The sequence below is a fragment of the Thunnus maccoyii genome, chromosome 12, assembly GCF_910596095.1.
Source record: "Thunnus maccoyii chromosome 12, fThuMac1.1, whole genome shotgun sequence".
In the NCBI taxonomy this organism is placed as follows: Eukaryota; Metazoa; Chordata; class Actinopteri; order Scombriformes; family Scombridae; genus Thunnus; species Thunnus maccoyii.
Genome location: NC_056544.1, coordinates 21,410,699 through 21,431,264, shown reverse-complemented (window position 1 = coordinate 21,431,264; position 20,566 = coordinate 21,410,699). Strand labels below are relative to the sequence as shown.

Genomic DNA, 20,566 nt, shown 5'->3' with positions numbered 1-20,566 from the left:
ATCTTATTACAAAGATAAATTGAAATCCATTACCTGTAAAACAAAAAAGGTCATACAGTAAGATGAAATGTCACCTATTTTGTGAAACAAACACAGTCATATCTCATAGTCGGTCATTTTTTCCTGTAGTTGCATGAATCATATGAAACCTCCCCCAGAGATAGAGTAGGCTTTTACCATTATACAGCCAGCATTTCTCAGTAAAACTAATCTTGATTTCAATATTGTGATATGGCAGGTTCATGGTTTAGTTTTTCATTTTGTCCAATGCTGTAAAACATGAAAACAAATTGTGGTTGTGAAGTAAGCTAACTTACATTTAAACTACATACTTCCAAAATGTGAGCATATGCAGTGAAAAATATGACAGGACCAATATGGTTATAATCTTTTAATAAAAACTTTGGTATCAATAACATTCTGTCCAATAAAAATAAGTGTGTGACCCAAAGTGATGTCATCAGTCACACCAGGGGCTCACCATCTGTTTCTCCAGACTTTCAGGATATTATGCAGGTCCCGTCACATTACCATGAAGACATGATGAATTCATGCCTTTTCAATGTAGAAAAACAATTGCATTGTACACTTAGATGAAGATTCATTTATGTCTAAAGATTTCATTCATTTCTGCCTTATAGAGTGGGGAAAGGAAAATAAAGTCAGTGCCACAGATGTAACCAGAATAAGTTACATTATATTACAGTCTGTATTTCTGTCTGTATTTTTTGATAAGTCTTACATTTTATATATTATATGTTCTGTTTTATGTGCATTTTATGTTTTACTGTGCTGCAAGAGAAATTTCCCTTTGGGGACAATAAAGTTAATGTTGGAATCTGAACAGTTTGACATCTGCAAACCTCAATTTGTCACATTTACTACAGCTTATAATCAACTGTCAATGTACTCTAACCGGTGAGGAACTGTGCAAGGGAATCTGCAATTAAAAGTTAGACAAATAGATCAAGAAAATCAAGACAACAGTGGATGCCAGTGCCTCCATATTCTTTGTTTTTACAAATTGCTGATAGAGCATGTGAGGAATGGATGTGGTGGAAGGTGGAAAACCTTAGAATCTACCCAGCAGCTCAGAGGCAACAGGGCGGCATCATGACCAAAATGAAAGAGAAACTAAGTCCATAAACATCCACCCTTCACTATATAAACCCCCCAAGTTGGGTTGTGTCCAAATCTCAGGGAAAGGATGCACAGCAGCCACAATACCCCTGGAAAATACAGGACAGAGTTTCTCTAGGAGGCAGGACAGAAAAAAAATCTGGCCAGACCTCCTCAAAGCTCATCTTTATGCTTTGCTTCCTCCTCATCTGTTTCTGAAAGTCCCTCCTCCATGTCTTCCTTTGTTTCTTCCTCCCCATCTTCTTCTCCCTCGTCGTCTATGTCTTCATCCACATCATCATCGTCATCAGCGGCGGTATCTTGCTCTTTGGTCTTCTCCTCCTCTTCTTTTTGTTTCAGGTCATCTTGCTCCTGTTTCATTTTCCTCTCTGGTTCCTGTGGGGAAAGTCCCGATAATGATGAGCCATGACTTCTAATCTAATTTGTATTTCACAAGCGACGGTTTCATTTGCCGTACTGATATACTAAATATGGAAATATGAATTGCAGCACCAGCATACCTTTGTGACGCCCCATGTCTCATTCCCAATGTCTTCTGCTTCCTTCACGTCATCTGTGATCAGGAAGTTGTCAAAGATGGTACCAGATTTCACCTGAGATGAACCATAAAAATGTTGTTAACATGATCCTTTGGCATCATTACAGTAATAACATTAATACTCAAAAGATGTCTTTCTTCCTCTCTAACCTGCCAAAGATCGAGACCTAAAACACCAATGTTGTCAAACTTGTAGATGGTGGAATCAGGACTGTATTCAGGATTGTCAATCTCAGGGTGTACCCAGGCTCCTTTGTAGTTGGGATTGTCGATCTGCTTGGGTTTCCATTCTCCCTGGAATAGAGAAGCTATTTATTATGCTGTAAAGGCATCAGCGGAGTGAATGTTTAACTTTTTTAGGCACAACAGATAATTAAAAGCACAGGCTCTTGTAGAATGACTATCCATCTTAAGCCTACCTTGTACTCGGGGTTGGGGATCATGGGAGGCTCCCACTCTCCATCCATATCCTCATCCCAATCATCAGGCTTTTTAGCATCAGGGTCTGGAATGTTTTCAGGTTTGTCCCAGTCCTAAAGGAGAAGAAATAACCCCAAGATGGGAGGTTAAAGAAATAGAGTTGTAATTGCAAGTTTGGACGTACCCTTGATTCAAGGCATGATTAATGGACAATAGTAAAAGACTACAGCTGTACTGGGCAGCAACAGATAATATAAAAATATTTTGAATACTTATATAAATTCCCACTATCAATGCAATAAAATTGATTGAAAAAGGTCTGCCTCTCAATAAAAGTGTGGCCAACAAAGTAACTGTATATCTGCTTACTAGCACTGGAAAAGGTGGCACAGAAACATAATTATCTTGCCATCATTGTCTACTTGTTCAACATGTTTTATATTAAGTGGTTGATCTTTCCAGCAAACCTGATTTTAAACTATTTAAGATTCCTATTTTGATCTGACATATTGCCAATTAATAGATCTTGTCCCACACTTAAACCCAAAGAAAAAGACAAACAAAGGTACATTTTAAACTGGATGAGGTTGATTACCTACAAGCTACTGGCAGCAGACGTATATTAGTAAGCTTATTCACCTCAGGCTTGGTGTCATCAGCGTCGTCAATCTTGGCACGGTCATCCCAGTCCTCTGGCTTCTTGGCTTCAGGGTCCTTAATTTTCTTGGGAGGCAGGAAGTCCCAGTCCTCCTCCAGACTGCCGGATTCTACCTTCTTGTTGTCAATCTTCACCTCATAGGTCTGGTCTGGATTCAGGATCAGTGTGTACAGATGGGTCAACTCATCATCCTAAAAGAAACAGAAGTGTTTTGATTAAGCCACTGGTAGAGAGTGTGTTTGTACTTTATGATAAAGATGATAATAATGTTTTTTAACATTTCTTATGTCAGAATTACCTTGCACTTTACTTCTTTCTTGATGAGGTGATTCTTGCCCTTGTAATTGAAAATGACGTGAACCTTCTTGGTGCTGTAGCCACAAATATCAGGGCCTGTGTGAAATAGATTAACACAATCACTAAAAATTGCAAATCCTGATATTATAACCATTTGACCACAACTGTTGCTTCCTGGGAACATAATCACTTACCAAACATGATGTAGTATGTGGAATCTCCATGCATGGCACTCTGATCCAAGTCAGTGGGGAAGACCTTGACATAGCCACCACCACAGTCAATCTTTTGCTCATGCTTGACTGTAAACTGAATGACCAAAGGCTTGCCCTCGTTGTTGAAAGGTTCAAAACGGGCAGAGGTGGCATAGAAACGAGCATCTTGGCTTGTCTGCAGACCTGAAAAAGAAAGCATGAAAGAAATCTTTAGGAAGACAAACACAAAATAGAAACCACTGCACTTAACTGGAGGAGAGATGAGCTTTTCAAGCAAAGCTACAATGCTGAAGTTGAGCTGCGGAGGCAGTAATATGTTTTTGTTTAACTCAGTAAATATTATAGCTGCAGAATCAGGTAGCAACTAGCAAACTTTTTCATAATCTAACAATTTATTCATTATTTCCTCCAATATTTACAAAAGGGACACGTTTGAACGACATGTGACTGATCAATACGTCATTTCAACATTAAAAACTTTACCTTTGTCTTTCTCAGCATCTCCATAGAAATTGCCAGCCGTTAGTTTCCACTCTCCATAGTCAGACTTGTGCTTGGAGTCCATCCAGCGACTTCGCCATTCATCTGAACAGAAAAAAACGACCAGTAAGTTCAACGAGGTTTAACACTTGGGACACATCAGTTATTTCAAGGTACTTCCCGAAAATTACTGACATTAGCCAACTGTATATGCACATGTGCGTTAGCTACTCTTTGGAAGGTAAGTTTCATAATTGTGACATTTGTTTAGTTTACTGCCACTTAGGTTAAATCTAGCTAGCTACTTAGTTAACCCAAGGTTAGTTGTGGGTAGCATAACTCAACGTTTGCTAGCTCTCGAGGCCTTGTTAAGGTTAGCCAGCTAACGTTATCAACTTAGCTAAAGTTAATAAGCTGAAAATGAAGGTATTTTTTTACTGAACCGCTGACTAAAGAAATCTTAGTTTCGTGAGAATACGATTTAAGAAAAATTCGCAATGATTATTCTAACCGAAAGATGGCTAACAGTCAAGCTAAACGTGCAATGAATTAACCTCCTGCACGACCAGCATAATGAATTTCTCTGCCAAACTTACCACCGTCCAAAAACTCCTCCCGAAAGTAAACCTTTGCATGTACGCAGTATACTACCAAAATTACCGCAACTACGCCCAAGACTTGCATTTTCCCCATCTCAGGACCACTGTCCGCTACCAACAATACCCTTGCTAAATAGAGAATATCTTCTGGAGAAGGAAGAGAAGGGGGATATTTTAGAGTCGCTCCAGCGAACAGATGTCTACATGTCATTGGACGACAAGATGGCGTGTCTGGACCAATAACAGTAGACCACGAAACATAGGTCCTCTGCGGAGACTGACCCAGGATCTGTACTTATTTTGGTAAATTCGTCGTTGTCATTATATCAACAGTCCGATAGAGGGTGCCAAATATAACAAAAATAAATAATGGTTCCCAGACGATGGCCCGGAAAGCATTCATAATGATTAGAAGTCTGATTCTGGTCATCCATTCAGCCAGTCGTTCAGCCTGAAGACTTTTTAATTGCCAAATATCATAGAAGACAATGTGAAGTGTGATTTGGCGTCATCAATACAAGGTTACTGAAATAAAATACGTGGACAAGCATTATTATTTTCTCTAACAAGCCCTCAAAACTGAGAGAGAGAGAGAAAGAGAGAAAGGCCAAAAGCAAAATATGAAGAACGGCTAGGGACGATAACATTTACTTTTTTCATGTCACCTTTGACACTAACGGCTATAACGCCTGGTGGTGTCCCTCAACGGCTGGGCAACAAGTGCGATCATTTGGCGAGTAGGTAAGTTATGCCAATTAAAACGAAGCACATGAAACCCAACTACACGGTCAGGGTTATTACTGAAAGAAAATACATGGACAAGCATCATTATTTTTCTCTGACAGGCCCTCAAAACTGAGAGAGAGTCCAAAGCAAAATATGAATAACGGTTAGGAACGTTGAGATTTTTTTCACGTCACTCCTGACACTAACTGCCAGTAGCGCGTGGTCTCCCTCCAACGGCTGGGCAACGGTGACAGTTACAGGGCTGTTAAAACTGGATTTGAATGAAAAACTTGCTGTCAGCGGTCGGGAAAACCAACGAAAACAACCCAAACAGAAAAAATGTGGCCGACAGAGAGCTGTAATTGTAACGGATAATCAAGTGTTGGTAAGCACAGAAAAAAAGTGTACAGTATGTTAACATGATGTATGGCATAAACGTTAGCTTGCACAAAGTGTCTGACTGACAGCCAGTGTAAAGTTCGCTAAACTTGGATTAGTGAACACAATGTAAACGTTAATAACCTTACCAGACGAAAGTTAACTAATCTAATAGCTATAAAACTATCTTTATGTAGCTTTTATTTAACTTTAAGTTAGCCAGGAGCATATTTGTAGCTTAAGTAGTAAGGCGATATTCCTTTACAATGGTAGCTAATAGCTATATCAGCTTATTTAGCTAACCTCGCTCTCAGTTGAACGTTGTAAAATTTAACAATGTTAATCAACGGTCTCATTAACCGTTAAAACGTTTCCGTTGATATGTATTGTGTGTATATAATGTGACATGTATTGTATATAGTGTGCTCATATCTAATGGTAAACTCCTCGATATGACTGTCAGCTCGATTTAAAAAAAAAAAAAACTGCCATATTTTGCTCAAAAAATGCACTTATTTATCAGTTTAAAGATATCCCCATTTCTTTGGGGCTTCATTAAAGTGAACATAATGGCATGAGGCTGCAGCACAAGTGGCAAGTTATGTTTTTTTTTCTTATTTTTTAATGCAGGGAGGATATGCAGAACTGAGTTTTTAATCAGCAGAGGAGGATTTAACCTGAGCTCTTACTAATGGATGCACATGATCCAAAGCCGAAGAAGCATGGCTATCAGGTAAATTACATCTAACACCTTTACATTTAGACCTCCGCCTACGCCATTAAGCATAATTCATGTGACACTGCATTTGTTAATTGAACAAGTTACTGCTATTAACACTGCTTATCATCCTCAGGCCAAATACAAGCAGGCGAGAGAAGAGCGAAAGAAGCTCCTCACCCCTGCACACATGTACATGATTGACATCCTGGCTGATAGGCTGTCCTTGGAGCCAACAGCAGTAGAGGACTTTATTCTAGATTCCTCATCTGTGAGTGTGTCCTAAGGGTTTTGTTTAGGAGATTGAGAATATCTCACAGGAGAAGTAATTAATCATTCCAGTGTTGGTGGACTGTTTTGTGTTCATTATGACAAATCAGGTCTGTGATCAAAAGAAATGAAAGAGCCAAGACTCAACATTGACATAATGAGATCCTTTCTGCATTTGGGGAAAATATGTGGCAGTTGCAACTTCTCACTTAACCTTTCAGATGGAAACTTGGAGCATCATTACATACAGGCTTCCAACAATTCCAAAATTGAATACAGGTTTGGTGGCATTCAGAAAAAACACCTTAGGGATAGAAGGCACAACTTAGCCTTTATATTTTATTGGTCAGATGAGGTTCACATGTTTTGGTTCAGTTTGTGCATCATATGCATGATGGCAAAGTTTGAATTCTAACAAAAATGTAAATTGTTATACTATTAAAAGCAGCCACATCTCAACCGATGCACACCAACACATCATATTGCCATGTTCTTTTGTCTGCCACTGTGTCTTTTTTGATACTACAATACCACTGTGATATACAGAAGTCATAATATTAAAGGCTTACATATAGTAGCTTTGAAGTGGGTCAAAATGTTCATTCTTTGTTTCTGGTGTTGTTTAATGCCGTACTATAGTACTGTCATGACTCTCATCATTTTTGATTTTGGGGAGAAGTTTTCATTTTCATAGGTATTTCTTCCTTAGTTTACAGGAACATTGCGTTTTTGGTTGAGTGCGTGTTAAAGTTATAATTTCTTTCTTTTTTCCATTGTTGAACAGCTGGCTGCTTTTGATAATTTCTTTTCCAAGGGAGGTTGTAAAACCATTTCCTTTGTGTATCAAGAGTCTGAAGTCCCAGGAGTAGGTGGGTATAAATCTAGAAAGATAATCAGTTTCAGCTGTCACACATTAGCCAGCATGTCACGTGTAATTTATTACTTGACTGTCATCATGCAAGTTGAAGTTATTTTTAATAGAGAACAGAATGATAACAGCAAATCAATCACAAGACACATGGTTGTACAATACTCAATAAGTTTTCATCTCTGGGTCCATATGTGTGCTGTATGCAACTGAGTTTATGTTCGGTCATCTCTCTTTACTGTCTAGTAAACATAATTGATTGAACTCGCACCCATACTGGTTAATATCCAAACTTCAGTTTAAATCATTGAGTAGTGTTACATGTCCATTTCTGTTTTTAATCTAATCAAAAATCATTTTAATTTAATTTCAGAGTGTGGCCGCTCATATCCTGGGGCAGCCAAAGGGGAGAAAATAATGAGGCTATTTTTAGCCGATTTGTCTCAGACATGCCTTACAGGCATTTGCTGCTCTTTCACACGGACTACAGTGGACATTCCTGTGAATTCAGAAAACATACATGAGGTAAGACGTGTAATGTGTAAACCATTTAAAATGGTGTTTTCTGTGATTGTAAGTCATTTATTGTTTTCTATAAAAGCGACATTTTCCCTTTATACTACTGTATTTTGATATTTTGTTGAACTGCACATGCCATGATTTTATTGATGTGCTAAAAGAAGTAGAGAAGAATTATAGAATTAACTTATCATAATTAATCATTGTGTGCTAAAATAATTTATTTTTCTAATAAAACTAGAAAGCTATCAGAGAGTGCATAATCCACAAAGGCTGGACAACTTTAAGTTAATTTTAATGATAGAACTTTAATAACAATAGAGATTGATAGATGATTTTTCAAGGTTACCACAATCTTGTGCATATTGGGACTTTGTACAATAATGAATTGTGCAAAAATATCAAGCATGACAAACTCATCACAACTGAGTTATGGCCATTTAGATGCATCATGTCGCAGGAGTATGCCTATTGTCAAAATTCTATCAAATTTTGTAGGATTGATTTAGGTTGACATGCTGTCATATCTAAGGAGTCTACAGTTTTTCATTTCATTCAACAAAACTGCCAGTTTTACTCATTAGTACAACTTCAACCAGTTAGATGGAACTAATCAGCATTCCCTGTATGCATTTGACAAAAGCTGGCAACCTTTGTGATAGAAAACACATGTTGCATTACTTAGGAAGATCCTTGCTGCAGATGACCATGTAACTAGCGCTAAGCAAATTTGAACTTTTTTGCCTTTTCATTTTGTGAAGTGATTGATGATCTTGTCTTGCTGCTTTGTAGGAGATCTTTTTTTCAATGGTCGATGCCAGAGAGGGTCTCCTGAAAGGGACTAGGAATGCTTTCAATTTTCTGCTACCAGCTCTTGATGCAGCACAAAACTGGGGCGTCCTAGATAAGTCTAGACACGGAGCAAAAATTAAAACAAACTTCAAGTACACCATACAACGTTGTCTTAGCTCCTTAGATGGTAACTAATTTTTTTTCTGTCAAATTTTGATGTTTAGAGAGAATTATAATTGTAACCTGTCTTCACCATTTTTATTAGCAAATCCTACTTGATTGCTTTCAAATTATCATTTGTTGCTTTATTTATTAACAATGCCATTACTGGTGGCCTTTAAGTAGTTTTGATGATCTTGTCTCTCATGTACCCCAGACATTCAGATGAGCAATGAGAGTATCGTTCATCTATATAAAGTCACAGATATTGACTTCACTAAATTGGTGTCCCTTGAGGAGATGAAGGTTGCGGCTGCCAACTTTGACATGGTGCATCGACTAGAAGAAATTCTGATGCAGTGGTATAAGCAAATTGAGCAGGTTGGTTAAATGAAGATTTTATATTTGTTACTACTACTCGAAGAGGCAGTAGTCAATTCATGTGATCAGAAGTATCAAGAAGACTCAAACAATGCAATATCATTAAGATGTCATTAAGATACGATCTCAGAGCATGATCAGGGTCTATACAGTCTGTCTAAAATATAATCGAAAACTAGATTAAATTAGACCATATTTTGAATTATTAAAGCGTATCACTTCCTAATCAGTCGTACTTTATATTGACTAATTGAATTGCTTTCAAAGGAAATTATAACCTTCCTCTGTATCTGTGATCATCAGGTCCTGATAGAGAGTGATCAGTTGAGAAAAGGGGTTGATTCTGCAGGGCCACTGAGTGAGTTAGAACACTGGAAAAGAATGTCTTTAAGGTTCAACTCCATCATCAATCATATCAAAGGCCCAGAGTGCAAGGCAGTTGTAATGGTGCTACATATCAGCCATTCCAAAATTATGAAGGTATGGATGCTTGAGTCTTCAACTTAAGAGGTTATTATAGAGCAGTTTTTACCATTTTTTTGCTTGATATGACCAAGGTTTGAATTGCATACAGATATGGACTCCACTCAAAACTTGAGAGAAACACTCAATATTGCTAATTGATTCTGTGAAAATAAAACCAGACAAATGTCTGTGCAAAATGATATGGAAAAGTTTATTGTTGCATCAGATATACTGATTACGACGTGAATGAAGATATGTGATAAATTCTTAACTTTTAATGTTGTGTTTTAATGGGACATGGCATACATACAGAATATATATTCTAAATTTCTGATTTTAGTGGACAATTGCAGTGACAGTTGTCCATAAACCTAAATTGAATCTATTTTTAATCAATGTCAAATGCAAGGACTTGCTTGCTATTCTCTGTTTCTTATTGTACGTTTGATACCTTTGATGAATTATATAAGAAATAAAAAACAGCTGTTTCAGAGTCCTTCCCATTATGACAAGAATAATATTATGAGGAAATAGTAACCTTTAGGTAAATTAGGTATCCATTGTTGCAAATTTATATCTAAATATTGACGCAAAATATCAGCTATCAACTTCAATTGGAACTTCTAAAGCCCTCAAGCCATTCACAGCATTATATTTAATCAAACCTTTTCAACCATGCGGCTATGCAGATGTGGCGGGAGCTGGATACCAGGATAACGGATCGTGCCAATGAGGCAAAAGACAATGTAAAATTCTTGTACACACTGGAGAAAGTCTGTCAACCTCTTTACAACAGTGACCCGGTATGTATAGTAAATAATTTAGCTGATAAACACCTAATCATCATCATTACTTTTTTTTTTTAATTATCTGTTAATCAGAAATGAATGCAACAATTTCCATAGACACAGAGTATTGTCAATAATGTCAATATATGTCTGTGATTTCAGGTCACCATGATGAAAAGTGTGCAGAATGTGATCAATGCCATTCAGATGATTTACAGTGTTTCACAGTACTACAATACAAGTGAAAAAATATCTGCACTCTTCATCAAAGTGAGTGAATTCAGTTTAGTCAGAGAAAAAATAAGTTGTATTCAGAAAATAACACACAATGTAAGGACCTAGTTTTTTTGTGATGCTTTAATAATTTATCGCCTCCAAACATTTAACAGGTTACAAATCAGATGGTTACAGCATGCAGATCCTATATTACTGACAATGGCACTTGTCTTATATGGGACCAAGATGCCGAAGACATCATCAGCAAAATGCAGGTGATGATCACACCCATATGGATAACATCTATTGTATCATTAGTGAGGCTTGAATATAACACACATTGAATCAACATGTCACTAATCTTTTATCCTTGGCAGGACTGTATCTGCTTGTATCAGGAGTATCAGTCTTGCTTCCAGAAAACAAAGAAACAAACAATGGAAAGACCTGGAAAGAGGTCTTTTGAAGTTTCAGAGATGCAGATTTTTTGCAAGTTTGAGGGCTTCTGCAAGCAACTCGAAAAGGTACAATCCAAGATCCCGTTTTTTATCCCATTCTTACCACCTGGCCTTGTCAAGTAACAGTCAGCATTATCTTTTCTAGATCACACAAATAATAACAGTGTTCAAGACGTTTGAATCTCTTGGGAAATCAAACATTGAAGGCATTGAGATTCTGGCCAGACAGTTCCACACTATATCCATGAATGTGAAAAGGAAGCAGTATGATATGTTGGCTCCAAGGACAGCTGAATTTGAAGCAGATTTTGCTAAGTTCATGACTCAGATCAGCCACATTGAGGTAAATATTTTATCCTGCTTTTCCAAATTGCAACTTGCTCTGGTATTAGTAGCCCCTGTCGCCCATCTCCCTATATGTACTTGGTATTGTTTCTGAGATACATGATTGTGTAAACATTTTTTGCCACCTTTACCTACAGAACCAGCTGCGGACATTTATGAACTCATGCTTCTCAAACATCATCTCATCTCAGCAAGCTCTTTGCCTAATACAACGGTCAGTATATAATGTTAAGATACCACTGTAATTATTTAAACTTTGGACGATTTCTCATGAATTCCTTTATTTGTAGTTTTCAGAGGCTGAACATTCCTTGTATAATGACAGAAATATCCAACACCGTGGGTCTTATTCTTCAGCAGTATGCCTCAGAAGTAGAGTTTGTGAAAAAGGTATCCCATTTGCATGAGCTTATATACAGAAATTAACTAGAATTGACATCCGAGTATAATTGTCAGATTTGTTTGAGCATTGATTAAATGAGCAGATGTACTTGTGTAAATTTTCTTTGCAGCTCTATGACAAACAAAGAGGTGACCCTCCATTAGCTAGAAACATGCCTCCTGTGGCTGGGAGGATTGGTTGGGTCAGGCACCTCTACAGAAAAATAGAGGAACCCATATCATACATAAAAGTAAGATGTAATTTCTCCTATTAAAACAACAAACAATACTTCATTGTCCTACTGAAATATTTCATTGTCGAATGTATCTGTTATCCTCAACAGAAAAACTCTGACATCCTATGCAGCCCTGAGGGACAAGATGTGGTCAAAATATACAATCTCACTGCAGCTGCATTAGTAGAGTTTGAGTCTGTCTACCACAAAGCATGGATGAGTGAAGTGTCAAAGCTGGATTATGGTTGGTTCTCTTGCCCTGACCTAATATGATGGTACTCTAGATGGTACACAGAACCCCTTTTTAGGTTGCATCATAAGATTATGTTAATATTCATTTCATATGCTTTCTCCCTATTCTGCTTCATAACAGTCTTGAATATTACACTGCTGGTTCGTCACCCAAAGACTGGAAAATTTGTTGTCAACTTTGATCCTAAAGTAACTGAGGTCATTCGAGAGGCTAAGTGTTTGTTAAAGATGGGTCTGGAGATTCCAAAGCAGGCTTTGTGTCTGGTCAAGTTGGAAAGCAGAATGAATGCTAATCACCTCAGACTGCAGGTAAATTATTTTATTATATTTTTTCACAGATGGATGGGTTACCTTAATATAAAATGACTTGTATGCTTTCTTATAGACCATTTTGGCAGACTTTGAGTCCACTTGTGAGAGCATACCTGCAGACTTCACCAACTTGATGGCTTCAAAAATAAAAAATGTAAGCAGTTTATGAATACAGTACATTTGAAAATAGAAGTAAAATATCAAATTGTTGAAGAAAAAACAATGTATGCACAACATAAATAGTTCAACTCATCAGTCAACAACAAACATTTTAAGTGTTTCTTGCTTAGCAGGAAAAAAACAGTAGTGCCTTCAGTAGAAAAGCTTTCTTGCTACAGACTGTGGACATGTGGAACCTGCTTTGCCGCACTTCATATTTTTATGGCTTTTTTGACTATTGACCTTTTATTTCTTAATTTACCAGTGCTTCCAAGGTTGCTCATTTATAACTAAAATGTTTATGATAAATTACAAGGTGGAATCTGCACTTCGCCATGGGTCAGTGCTGCTCACCTGGTCATCCTTCCTCCTGGACAAGTTCTTTCAAAATGTTGACAGTGCTTTGTTTGAGCTCAAACATCTTGTAAAGAAGGTACATTACTCAATAAAAGCAACGTGTAAGCTGTCCCTCTGTTTCAGATATGGATATTGCTATAATATCAAGTATAGTTGTTTACTGTTTAAAGTAATACCAAAACTAATGAATTTATGAAAAAGATAAGAAATTAATCAGTGTAATCCCATGATGTTTAGAGGATTATTACAAACTCACCATGAATGTTTGTGGGTCTTCTCTGTAAAACATGTCCTTGAATATTAAAATCACAAGTATGGCCATTAATAATTTGTCACAATTTTGCCCTTCAGGGATTCACAGAAATACTATAGCTCAAGGGCAATTTTTCTATGCTACATTTCCTTTTTCAGGTGCAGGATATCTGTAAGATACACATTGATGATGTCCTTAAAGACATCTCAGAGACTGTACTGATTGAGCTTCCTGAAGATCACGCTTCCTCAGTGCAGCACCTGATTGACCTTAATGAGGTATGGTACTGTGATGACCATCTTATTTTAATCCACCAAATAAAATCATTACATAAAATTGTATATTCGCTATTGATGTCATACCAGTAAATGACTCGCTAACAATTTTTACTGTGTTAACGATGTAGGTTCAGCTTTTTAAGTTTGCACTTCAAGTATGAATATGTATTCCATAGAATTTTCATATTTTGTCTGGGTCACCATTACACTCATTGTGTTGTCAAATCTCTTTAGACTCGATGTAAGGAGTGGGCAAAGATATTGGACTACAAATGTAGTTGTGTTAAAGAGGCAGTGAAGGAGCTGGGTAATTTGTTCAGTGCCATGTATGAATCAAAAGGCACCAAGAAGACTGTTGAGGAACCTGTTCCAGGTGCTCCTAAATTCCTGTTTTAATAGTTGCATGCAAGTGGAAAGTATATAAATAACCATCATACAGCCACTAACATTTTATGTATTCATTTATGTAGTCAAAAGTTTGGACACACTTTCTCAATGAGAAGGTGTGTCTAAACTTTTGACTGGTACTGTATGTACAGTTTGTTTTTGTTTTTTTACTTCACCTTCTAAAACATTTTATCAGAACTGTGTGACATTCACAGGAGAGATCCAGAAGACCCCTAATGAGGAGGAGGTAATGACTTCAGAAGGTCCAGATAGAAATAAAGCTATCAAATTTGAAAAGGTATGTTCGCTTACTAACACCAAAACATTGCTCATGGTGTATACAGTATACCAACAAATGTATTAATGCTTCAAATGAAAACTGAAATTTCAGGAATTTAAGAAGCTTTATGAACACTTAAGTGCAAGGGTACTGGATGCACTGGTCAAAACAACTAAGTTATCTCTTGACACCCTGAAAAGGAGAATCTTTGGCACAAAGTAAGTATTTCTGGGTTTGTCAGTATGTAATAAAAGGGCCAATATCTAAGCAACACTATACAATTTCTTACAGATCGACATCAACTTACCAGAAGCCAAAGTCTGAGTCTGGGCTGGTCCCACTAATAAAATCTGAAGTCCAGCTGGTCATGCCCAATGTGGTGAGTCTCTAGTACTCTTGGTTCCCAAGGCACCTTGAAATCCTTGAAAGTTTGTGAATTTGAGAAGAAAAATCAAGGCCTTGAAAGTTTTTGAAAGCAGACAAAAATAGACATGGGTCTTTGAAAGTGCTTGAATTTATAAATCTTGAATATAATATTGTTTTGCTGTGCTGTGTTAGAGAAAGCAAGAGACCACATAGTCTGTGAGCTTCTGTAAAGCCTGCTAGTTCTCATTATAAAAATTCTGTCTTACAACAGTAATTAACATTTATCTGTGTCTCAAATTATGCTGTGTTGGGTCTTTGAATTTGAGGGAATTGGGCCTGGAAAGTCCTTGAACATTCCTTGAATTTGATGTTTAAGAAGGTGTTGGAACCCTGAGTATTCATTGACAGCTGATTTTAGTTCATGCTAGTGAAGTCACAGGAAAAAGATAATCTAGAATTGCTTGCCAATCTTGTGAAACAGAAAGTTTTGTTTCTCTGTCTGATATTTGTTGTGATTAGGTAATGATTCCCACTGTAGATGAGATCCAACAGGTCATAAATCAACTGATGGACTTAGTGTTGGAAGTTAACAAAGGTATTACATGCTGGCAGCGAGAGTACAGTCATGATGGCACAAAGAACAAAGGTGAGTCATTGTCAGAAGGAACATGGATTACAAAAAATGCCCGAAGACAAGTTAATAGGAAAGACATATGTCTTAAAGTATAATAAAAATATGTGGATTTTAACAAAGAACACTTAATCTCCTAAAATGTACACCAAAATATATATTAATAAGTTTAAGTTAATAAAGTTGTTCATTTGTAGATCTCTGTATTAAAAATAAGAACAATCAAGATTGATTATTTAATCTTTTTATTTAATATGATGGTACGGTGTATTATAAAATCAATTCCCTGATTGGCCAACATCAATCAAAATTGCTTGCAGCTCTTAAAATTTGATGTGTGAACATGAGTAGTGTTATTAATCTGAGATTTAAATTTTCAAGAACAAGTTTTGGTCATTTGTAATCATCTTATAGGCAGAGAGAAGGAGAATTTCTATCACAGAGTTGTTGAACACAAGGACATCAAAAAGGTTGTGGTGATCCTGAAATCAGCTGTTAGCTCTCAGAGAGAACAAGCGACTGTTCTGAAACAGTTCGATCCATTCAGAGTGATCTGGGATGAGGACAGGGACCTCAAAATCAAGGTATGTTGTCCTGCGAACATAACCTGTTATTGTTTTGACTTTTAGTCAGAAAATGTATTTTTTCCATTATAATGATATTAACATTATCTTAACTTTTAAAAGGAATTCATGGGCAGCAATCCATCCTTGATCCAAATTAAATCAGAAATCCAGCACTATGACTCAATTGAACAAGACATTGATGATATCAAACCTATCATTGGTGTTGGGTTTACTGAACTGTCAACAGGTAAGGTATCAGTAATGTCTTCTAAGCAGCAACTATTATTTTCCCTCTCTCATATGCACTACATTTTACACTGTGTGATAGTGGGTCAAATTCCAGTGGAGAGTGGAGAGAGATAGCTTTACAGCACACAGCCAGAAGGGGGAGCAAAAGATTTAGAGTTTAGATTGTTACCATGCCACCATTTACAAATTAGCTGTAAACACAAAGTACAGTTGAAGCTGATTGCAATGTCAGTTTTTCAGGTATTTGATCATAAACCAAAGAATTAAACAGATTTAAATTTTGACCTGATGATGTATGTGATAAGGAGGTGGATCCCCAAAGTAATTACAATTCATCCTGTGTGGAACATGAATGTCTGCATAATATTTAATTCTAATCCATCCAATAGCTGTCAAGACATTTGACTCAAAACCAAATGTCAACCTCATGGTCAACCTCATTTGGGGGAAACTCAGGGGATCACCAGAGACAACAACAACAATCCATCCAATATTTATATATAAAGATACTTCTGTCTGGACCAAATTAGTAGAGCAACTGAACACCATTTCTATCCACACCATGCCATGGCAAAAAATTTCCAACCCAAGAAGCAACAAATATATGATTTAATAGGAACTGTTTTAACTTTTTGAATGAATGCCAAGAATTTTGGTGGTGAGATAAAGGCCTTACTTTTACATCATCCTATGTAATCATACCTATGTTCTATAGTTAATTTCACAATGATGAGGCTGAAGTTTAAAAATGGTGTGCTTATAATATTTTAAATGCTGTTGCCTTTCTTACTGGTTGTGTCATCACTTGTGTTTGGGGTTGTGTTTGGCTGTGTGTACGTGTTAGAAGGGTGCACAACAAATTGTTTCTCTTGTATACAGATCCATTAAAGAAGTCACTAAAAATTGAGACCAAAGCCTGGAAGAAACTGTTGTGCAAATATCTGAAGGAGCAGTACAAAAAGAAAATGATTGACACCAGCATACATACTAACAAATACATCATACAACTATCTCATCCTGTGGCTAATCTCGAGGATGTACGCCGTGCCATGGGGGCCCTGTCTAAGCTTCGGGATGCTGAAATACAGACTGACATGACATTGATTTCCATTGAGGTATGAATAGCACAGTAATTTGTTTTCAGGGATATAGCTCAAGTCTAGTCTATAACTGCAACAAATGCAAAGTAAATAGGAATGTGTACAAATGTGATTGACCAGTTTGGTTGCATTTTAGCAAAATCTGAGCCAGGCTCAGATTTTTTGCCAGAGGAACCTGTTTCTTTTTGCATTTCTGTATTTGGGCCCCTGCTGTGCCAACAAAGTGGTTTCACTAAAATAAATAAATACATTCTGATAAAGTAGCAGACCAAACTGGATCCACAGACAGTATTTAAAGATCCCCTCCACACACCTAACCCTGATATGGTTTCTCCACAAAGTAAAAGTTCAATTACCTAATTAGAGTTTAAAATAAAACAAAACAAATCTTGGCGAAATCTTGTGTGTGGTTGAAGAATATTTCTGACAGTTAATGATAATGTCTGTGCTTTCATATAATCTGCAGTTTGTCATAATTGGTTCAGAAATGTTTTTTGCTTTCATTGTCTACTTGAAGTCATAAATTATTTTCCTTTCGTAAGTCAGACCTTGAGTTTAATTTGTATCGATGTGAAATAACCATCTTATGATGATCTAAAATTTTACAGGAAGCCTTTGAAATTCTGACTAAATATGAAGCAGAGGTAACCAAAAAAGAAGCAGAGGGGGTACACAATCTGAGGCATTTCTTCACAAAGCTTCAGTCTAAAGCTGTTAGTATCATCATTATATTTATGCTTATTTTGTTTTTGGATGTTATAATGTGCACTTAAGTAACTGTGATCTTGTTTTTTGATTCCGGACATTCCCAGAGATCAGTGCAAGATGAGCTTGTTCGTATGCAACCCAAATTCAAACAAAACCTTCTGGAGTGCGTTACCATTTTCCAAAATGATGTTAGCACTTTTATAGACCAGTATGATTCAGTAAGTAATCTGTGAATCTGTGTTTAACTATGTGTGTGTAAGTTTTCAACCAATATATCAATTTAATTTGATCTATTAATCAGTTCATATGGTCTTGTATTTTAGGAAGGTCCTATGGTTGAAGGAATAGCTCCCCAAGAAGCCAGCCGCAGGCTCCATAGTTGTCAGGTAATTTAACTTAATAACATCCTATATACTGGTCAATGCTAGATACATGAAAGGCAAGTAGAAAAGTCAGACACTGTATAGAGTATCGATATTAGAGTATTTCCTTGTTTTATGGATGAAGCGGTACAGCGGTTGAAGCAGCCACAGTAACTGTTCCTGAACCTTTGGAAAGTACTATACCCGGAGTTCTACGTCTCCCTTTGCGGTGGAAATGCCCTATATGTGTTTACAGTGTATCTGTCCTAAAACCCAATCCAATGAGCTCAATGCAAAACTATCAGAGGTGATATGTGAGCAAGGGGTAAAATGCACAAGTTTGTTTTATAAACACAAACAATTGTCCATATTCACACACACATTTTTGATGATGATTTTTGTTTGTTTTGTTTAGTCTCAACTTTTTGTTGTATGTTGAATGTTTTAAAGTTTTTGTTGTTTGTTTGTTTTTTGTTAGTTTTTTTTGGAAACTAAAAATAAAAAAAGATATATTAGTATCTTACTTTTCTGAGATGAGAATGTCTTGCATATTTGATGACCTTTTGTATTTTAATTTAGGTTAAATTTGAAGAACTGTGGAGAAATTTCAACACATATACTTCTGGGGAGCAGCTTCTTGGCCTGCCAGTTACACAGTATGACTGTCTTCAAAAGAAAAAGTGTGTTTCTACTCTAAAAGGCTTACCATACATTACACTAAAATTATATCAATACTTTGATTATAATGTTAATCTTATTATATTTTATAAAGTATTCAGACTAATAAAACTATGATTTCTTATCATTACCTTAGAAAAGAGCTTGACCTGCTTCAGAAACTCTACGGCCTGTATAATGCAGTGATGAGTAAGATTAGTGGGTACTATAGCATTCTGTGGACAGATGTGGACATCGAAAAGATCAATGCAGAACTTTTGGAATTTCAGAACAGGTAATCATTGTATTTCTGTTATTTTCTTTCCGTTTCTGTGAGTTTTTTGTTCTATGGAGAATGCTTGGCTTTAGGTAGGCATATGCCAATATTAAAACTTAATTAACCAAAATTAATACAGTATTCTCTCTCTGTAATAGGGAGAAAATATTCAAATATACATTATAAAGAAAAAACATAATTGTATTTTTTATCATACATGTATATTGGTTATTTTTGCTATTTGTAGGTGCCGAAAGCTACCCAAAGGACTAAAGGACTGGCAAGCCTTCCTGGACCTGAAGAAGACAATTGATGATTTCAGTGAGTCATGCCCTTTGCTTGAGATGATGGCAAACAAATCTATGATGAGGAGACACTGGGATCGGATCACAGACCTAACTGGTCACCAATTTGAGGTGGAGTCCAGTACCTTTACACTACAGAACATCATGGAAGCACCTCTGTTGAAATACAAGGAAGATATTGAGGTTTGCTCTCAGTTTGGACAGTTTGGTAACATTTAAACACACCTATCCCATTTTTTAGCCATTTTGTATTCACTTTCTTAAGCATGGCTTTCTGCATTTGTAGGACATCTGTATATCGGCTGTGAAGGAGAAGGATATTGAGGCTAAGTTGTCACAAGTGAAAGAGGTGTGGTCTGGGCAGACACTGAGCTTGATGACATTCAAGGATAGAGGAGAACTAATGCTGAAAGGGGCAGACACAACAGAGATCCTCACCATCCTGGAAGACAGTCTGATGGTGCTGGGGTCACTGCTGAGTAACAGGTAGAACTGGGCAAATGCTAACTTGAAATTTTGAGTTGAAAAATTAGATTTTTCCTTCAAAATGAGCGCAATTTACATGAGTGAAAGCACATCACAAATTTGTGCTTCTGGTACATTTTGTGAGTGATTAAGAGCTAAAAAGAAGTAGTTCAATGATTTTTCTCAGACCAGCAAGCTCAGAATAGAAATCCAATGCTGAAATAGAAATAGTCAATCAACAAACAAGATTCCAAAATATCGACCAAGATCATAATTGAACACTAGTAGAGTTGCAAAGTGGGAGGGCCTGCTGGTTCTGGAAGTATATTTCCCTATTCTGTATTCCCCTTTTGACATTTTCTTTGAACAACATCGTCAATATTGCTTTACATTGTGGACTCTATTTTCTTGCAGGCGTAAGGGTAGTGCTCAGCTAAAGGCAGTCTTTACACAATTTTCCTGCACCTGTGCCTGCTGAGGCTGTGTTAATGCAGAATAGGCATCGCAGTGCAATTTTAGTGCTCATTTTGGCACAAAATTGCATCTGCAATAAAA

General features: G+C 36.8%; 2 protein-coding genes across 5 annotated transcripts in view; one reads left to right on the top strand and one right to left on the bottom strand.

The window, feature by feature from the left end:
- Positions 1-376: 376 nt before the first annotated feature.
- LOC121909298 (calreticulin-like) lies at positions 377-4,565 on the bottom strand. The gene is made up of 9 exons (XM_042429778.1): positions 4,345-4,565; positions 3,752-3,853; positions 3,248-3,451; positions 3,055-3,149; positions 2,738-2,947; positions 2,098-2,211; positions 1,829-1,972; positions 1,641-1,733; positions 377-1,515 (listed from the first exon to the last, which is right to left on the bottom strand). The coding sequence occupies exons 1-9, from the start codon at positions 4,556-4,558 to the stop codon at positions 1,294-1,296; spliced, it is 1,398 nt and encodes a 465-aa protein (XP_042285712.1). The 5' UTR covers positions 4,559-4,565; the 3' UTR covers positions 377-1,293.
- LOC121909297 (dynein axonemal heavy chain 8-like) overlaps positions 3,853-20,566 on the top strand; it is a 41,609-nt gene continuing 24,895 nt past the window's right edge. Inside the window, exons 1-36 of one of the 4 annotated variants that reach the window (XM_042429775.1) lie at positions 3,853-3,874; positions 6,082-6,184; positions 6,306-6,440; positions 7,224-7,308; positions 7,681-7,832; positions 8,619-8,805; positions 8,995-9,158; positions 9,462-9,638; positions 10,313-10,426; positions 10,574-10,681; positions 10,801-10,902; positions 11,005-11,151; positions 11,231-11,428; positions 11,568-11,644; positions 11,721-11,820; positions 11,943-12,062; positions 12,156-12,291; positions 12,421-12,608; positions 12,685-12,765; positions 13,087-13,203; positions 13,539-13,658; positions 13,893-14,031; positions 14,261-14,343; positions 14,437-14,543; positions 14,617-14,704; positions 15,211-15,337; positions 15,737-15,906; positions 16,009-16,135; positions 17,017-17,252; positions 17,846-17,950; positions 18,050-18,163; positions 18,269-18,331; positions 18,887-18,987; positions 19,122-19,259; positions 19,489-19,729; positions 19,833-20,032. In XM_042429775.1, coding sequence (XP_042285709.1) covers positions 6,143-6,184; positions 6,306-6,440; positions 7,224-7,308; positions 7,681-7,832; positions 8,619-8,805; positions 8,995-9,158; positions 9,462-9,638; positions 10,313-10,426; positions 10,574-10,681; positions 10,801-10,902; positions 11,005-11,151; positions 11,231-11,428; positions 11,568-11,644; positions 11,721-11,820; positions 11,943-12,062; positions 12,156-12,291; positions 12,421-12,608; positions 12,685-12,765; positions 13,087-13,203; positions 13,539-13,658; positions 13,893-14,031; positions 14,261-14,343; positions 14,437-14,543; positions 14,617-14,704; positions 15,211-15,337; positions 15,737-15,906; positions 16,009-16,135; positions 17,017-17,252; positions 17,846-17,950; positions 18,050-18,163; positions 18,269-18,331; positions 18,887-18,987; positions 19,122-19,259; positions 19,489-19,729; positions 19,833-20,032 — 4,589 coding nt within the window. In that variant the 5' untranslated portion in view covers positions 3,853-3,874; positions 6,082-6,142. Of the gene's footprint in view, positions 3,875-4,669; positions 5,089-5,180; positions 5,459-6,081; positions 6,185-6,305; positions 6,441-7,223; positions 7,309-7,680; positions 7,833-8,618; positions 8,806-8,994; positions 9,159-9,461; positions 9,639-10,312; positions 10,427-10,573; positions 10,682-10,800; positions 10,903-11,004; positions 11,152-11,230; positions 11,429-11,567; positions 11,645-11,720; positions 11,821-11,942; positions 12,063-12,155; positions 12,292-12,420; positions 12,609-12,684; positions 12,766-13,086; positions 13,204-13,538; positions 13,659-13,892; positions 14,032-14,260; positions 14,344-14,436; positions 14,544-14,616; positions 14,705-15,210; positions 15,338-15,736; positions 15,907-16,008; positions 16,136-17,016; positions 17,253-17,845; positions 17,951-18,049; positions 18,164-18,268; positions 18,332-18,886; positions 18,988-19,121; positions 19,260-19,488; positions 19,730-19,832; positions 20,033-20,566 lie in introns of those variants that run through there. The other 3 variants (XM_042429774.1, XM_042429777.1, XM_042429773.1) reach the window with 3 other exon arrangements.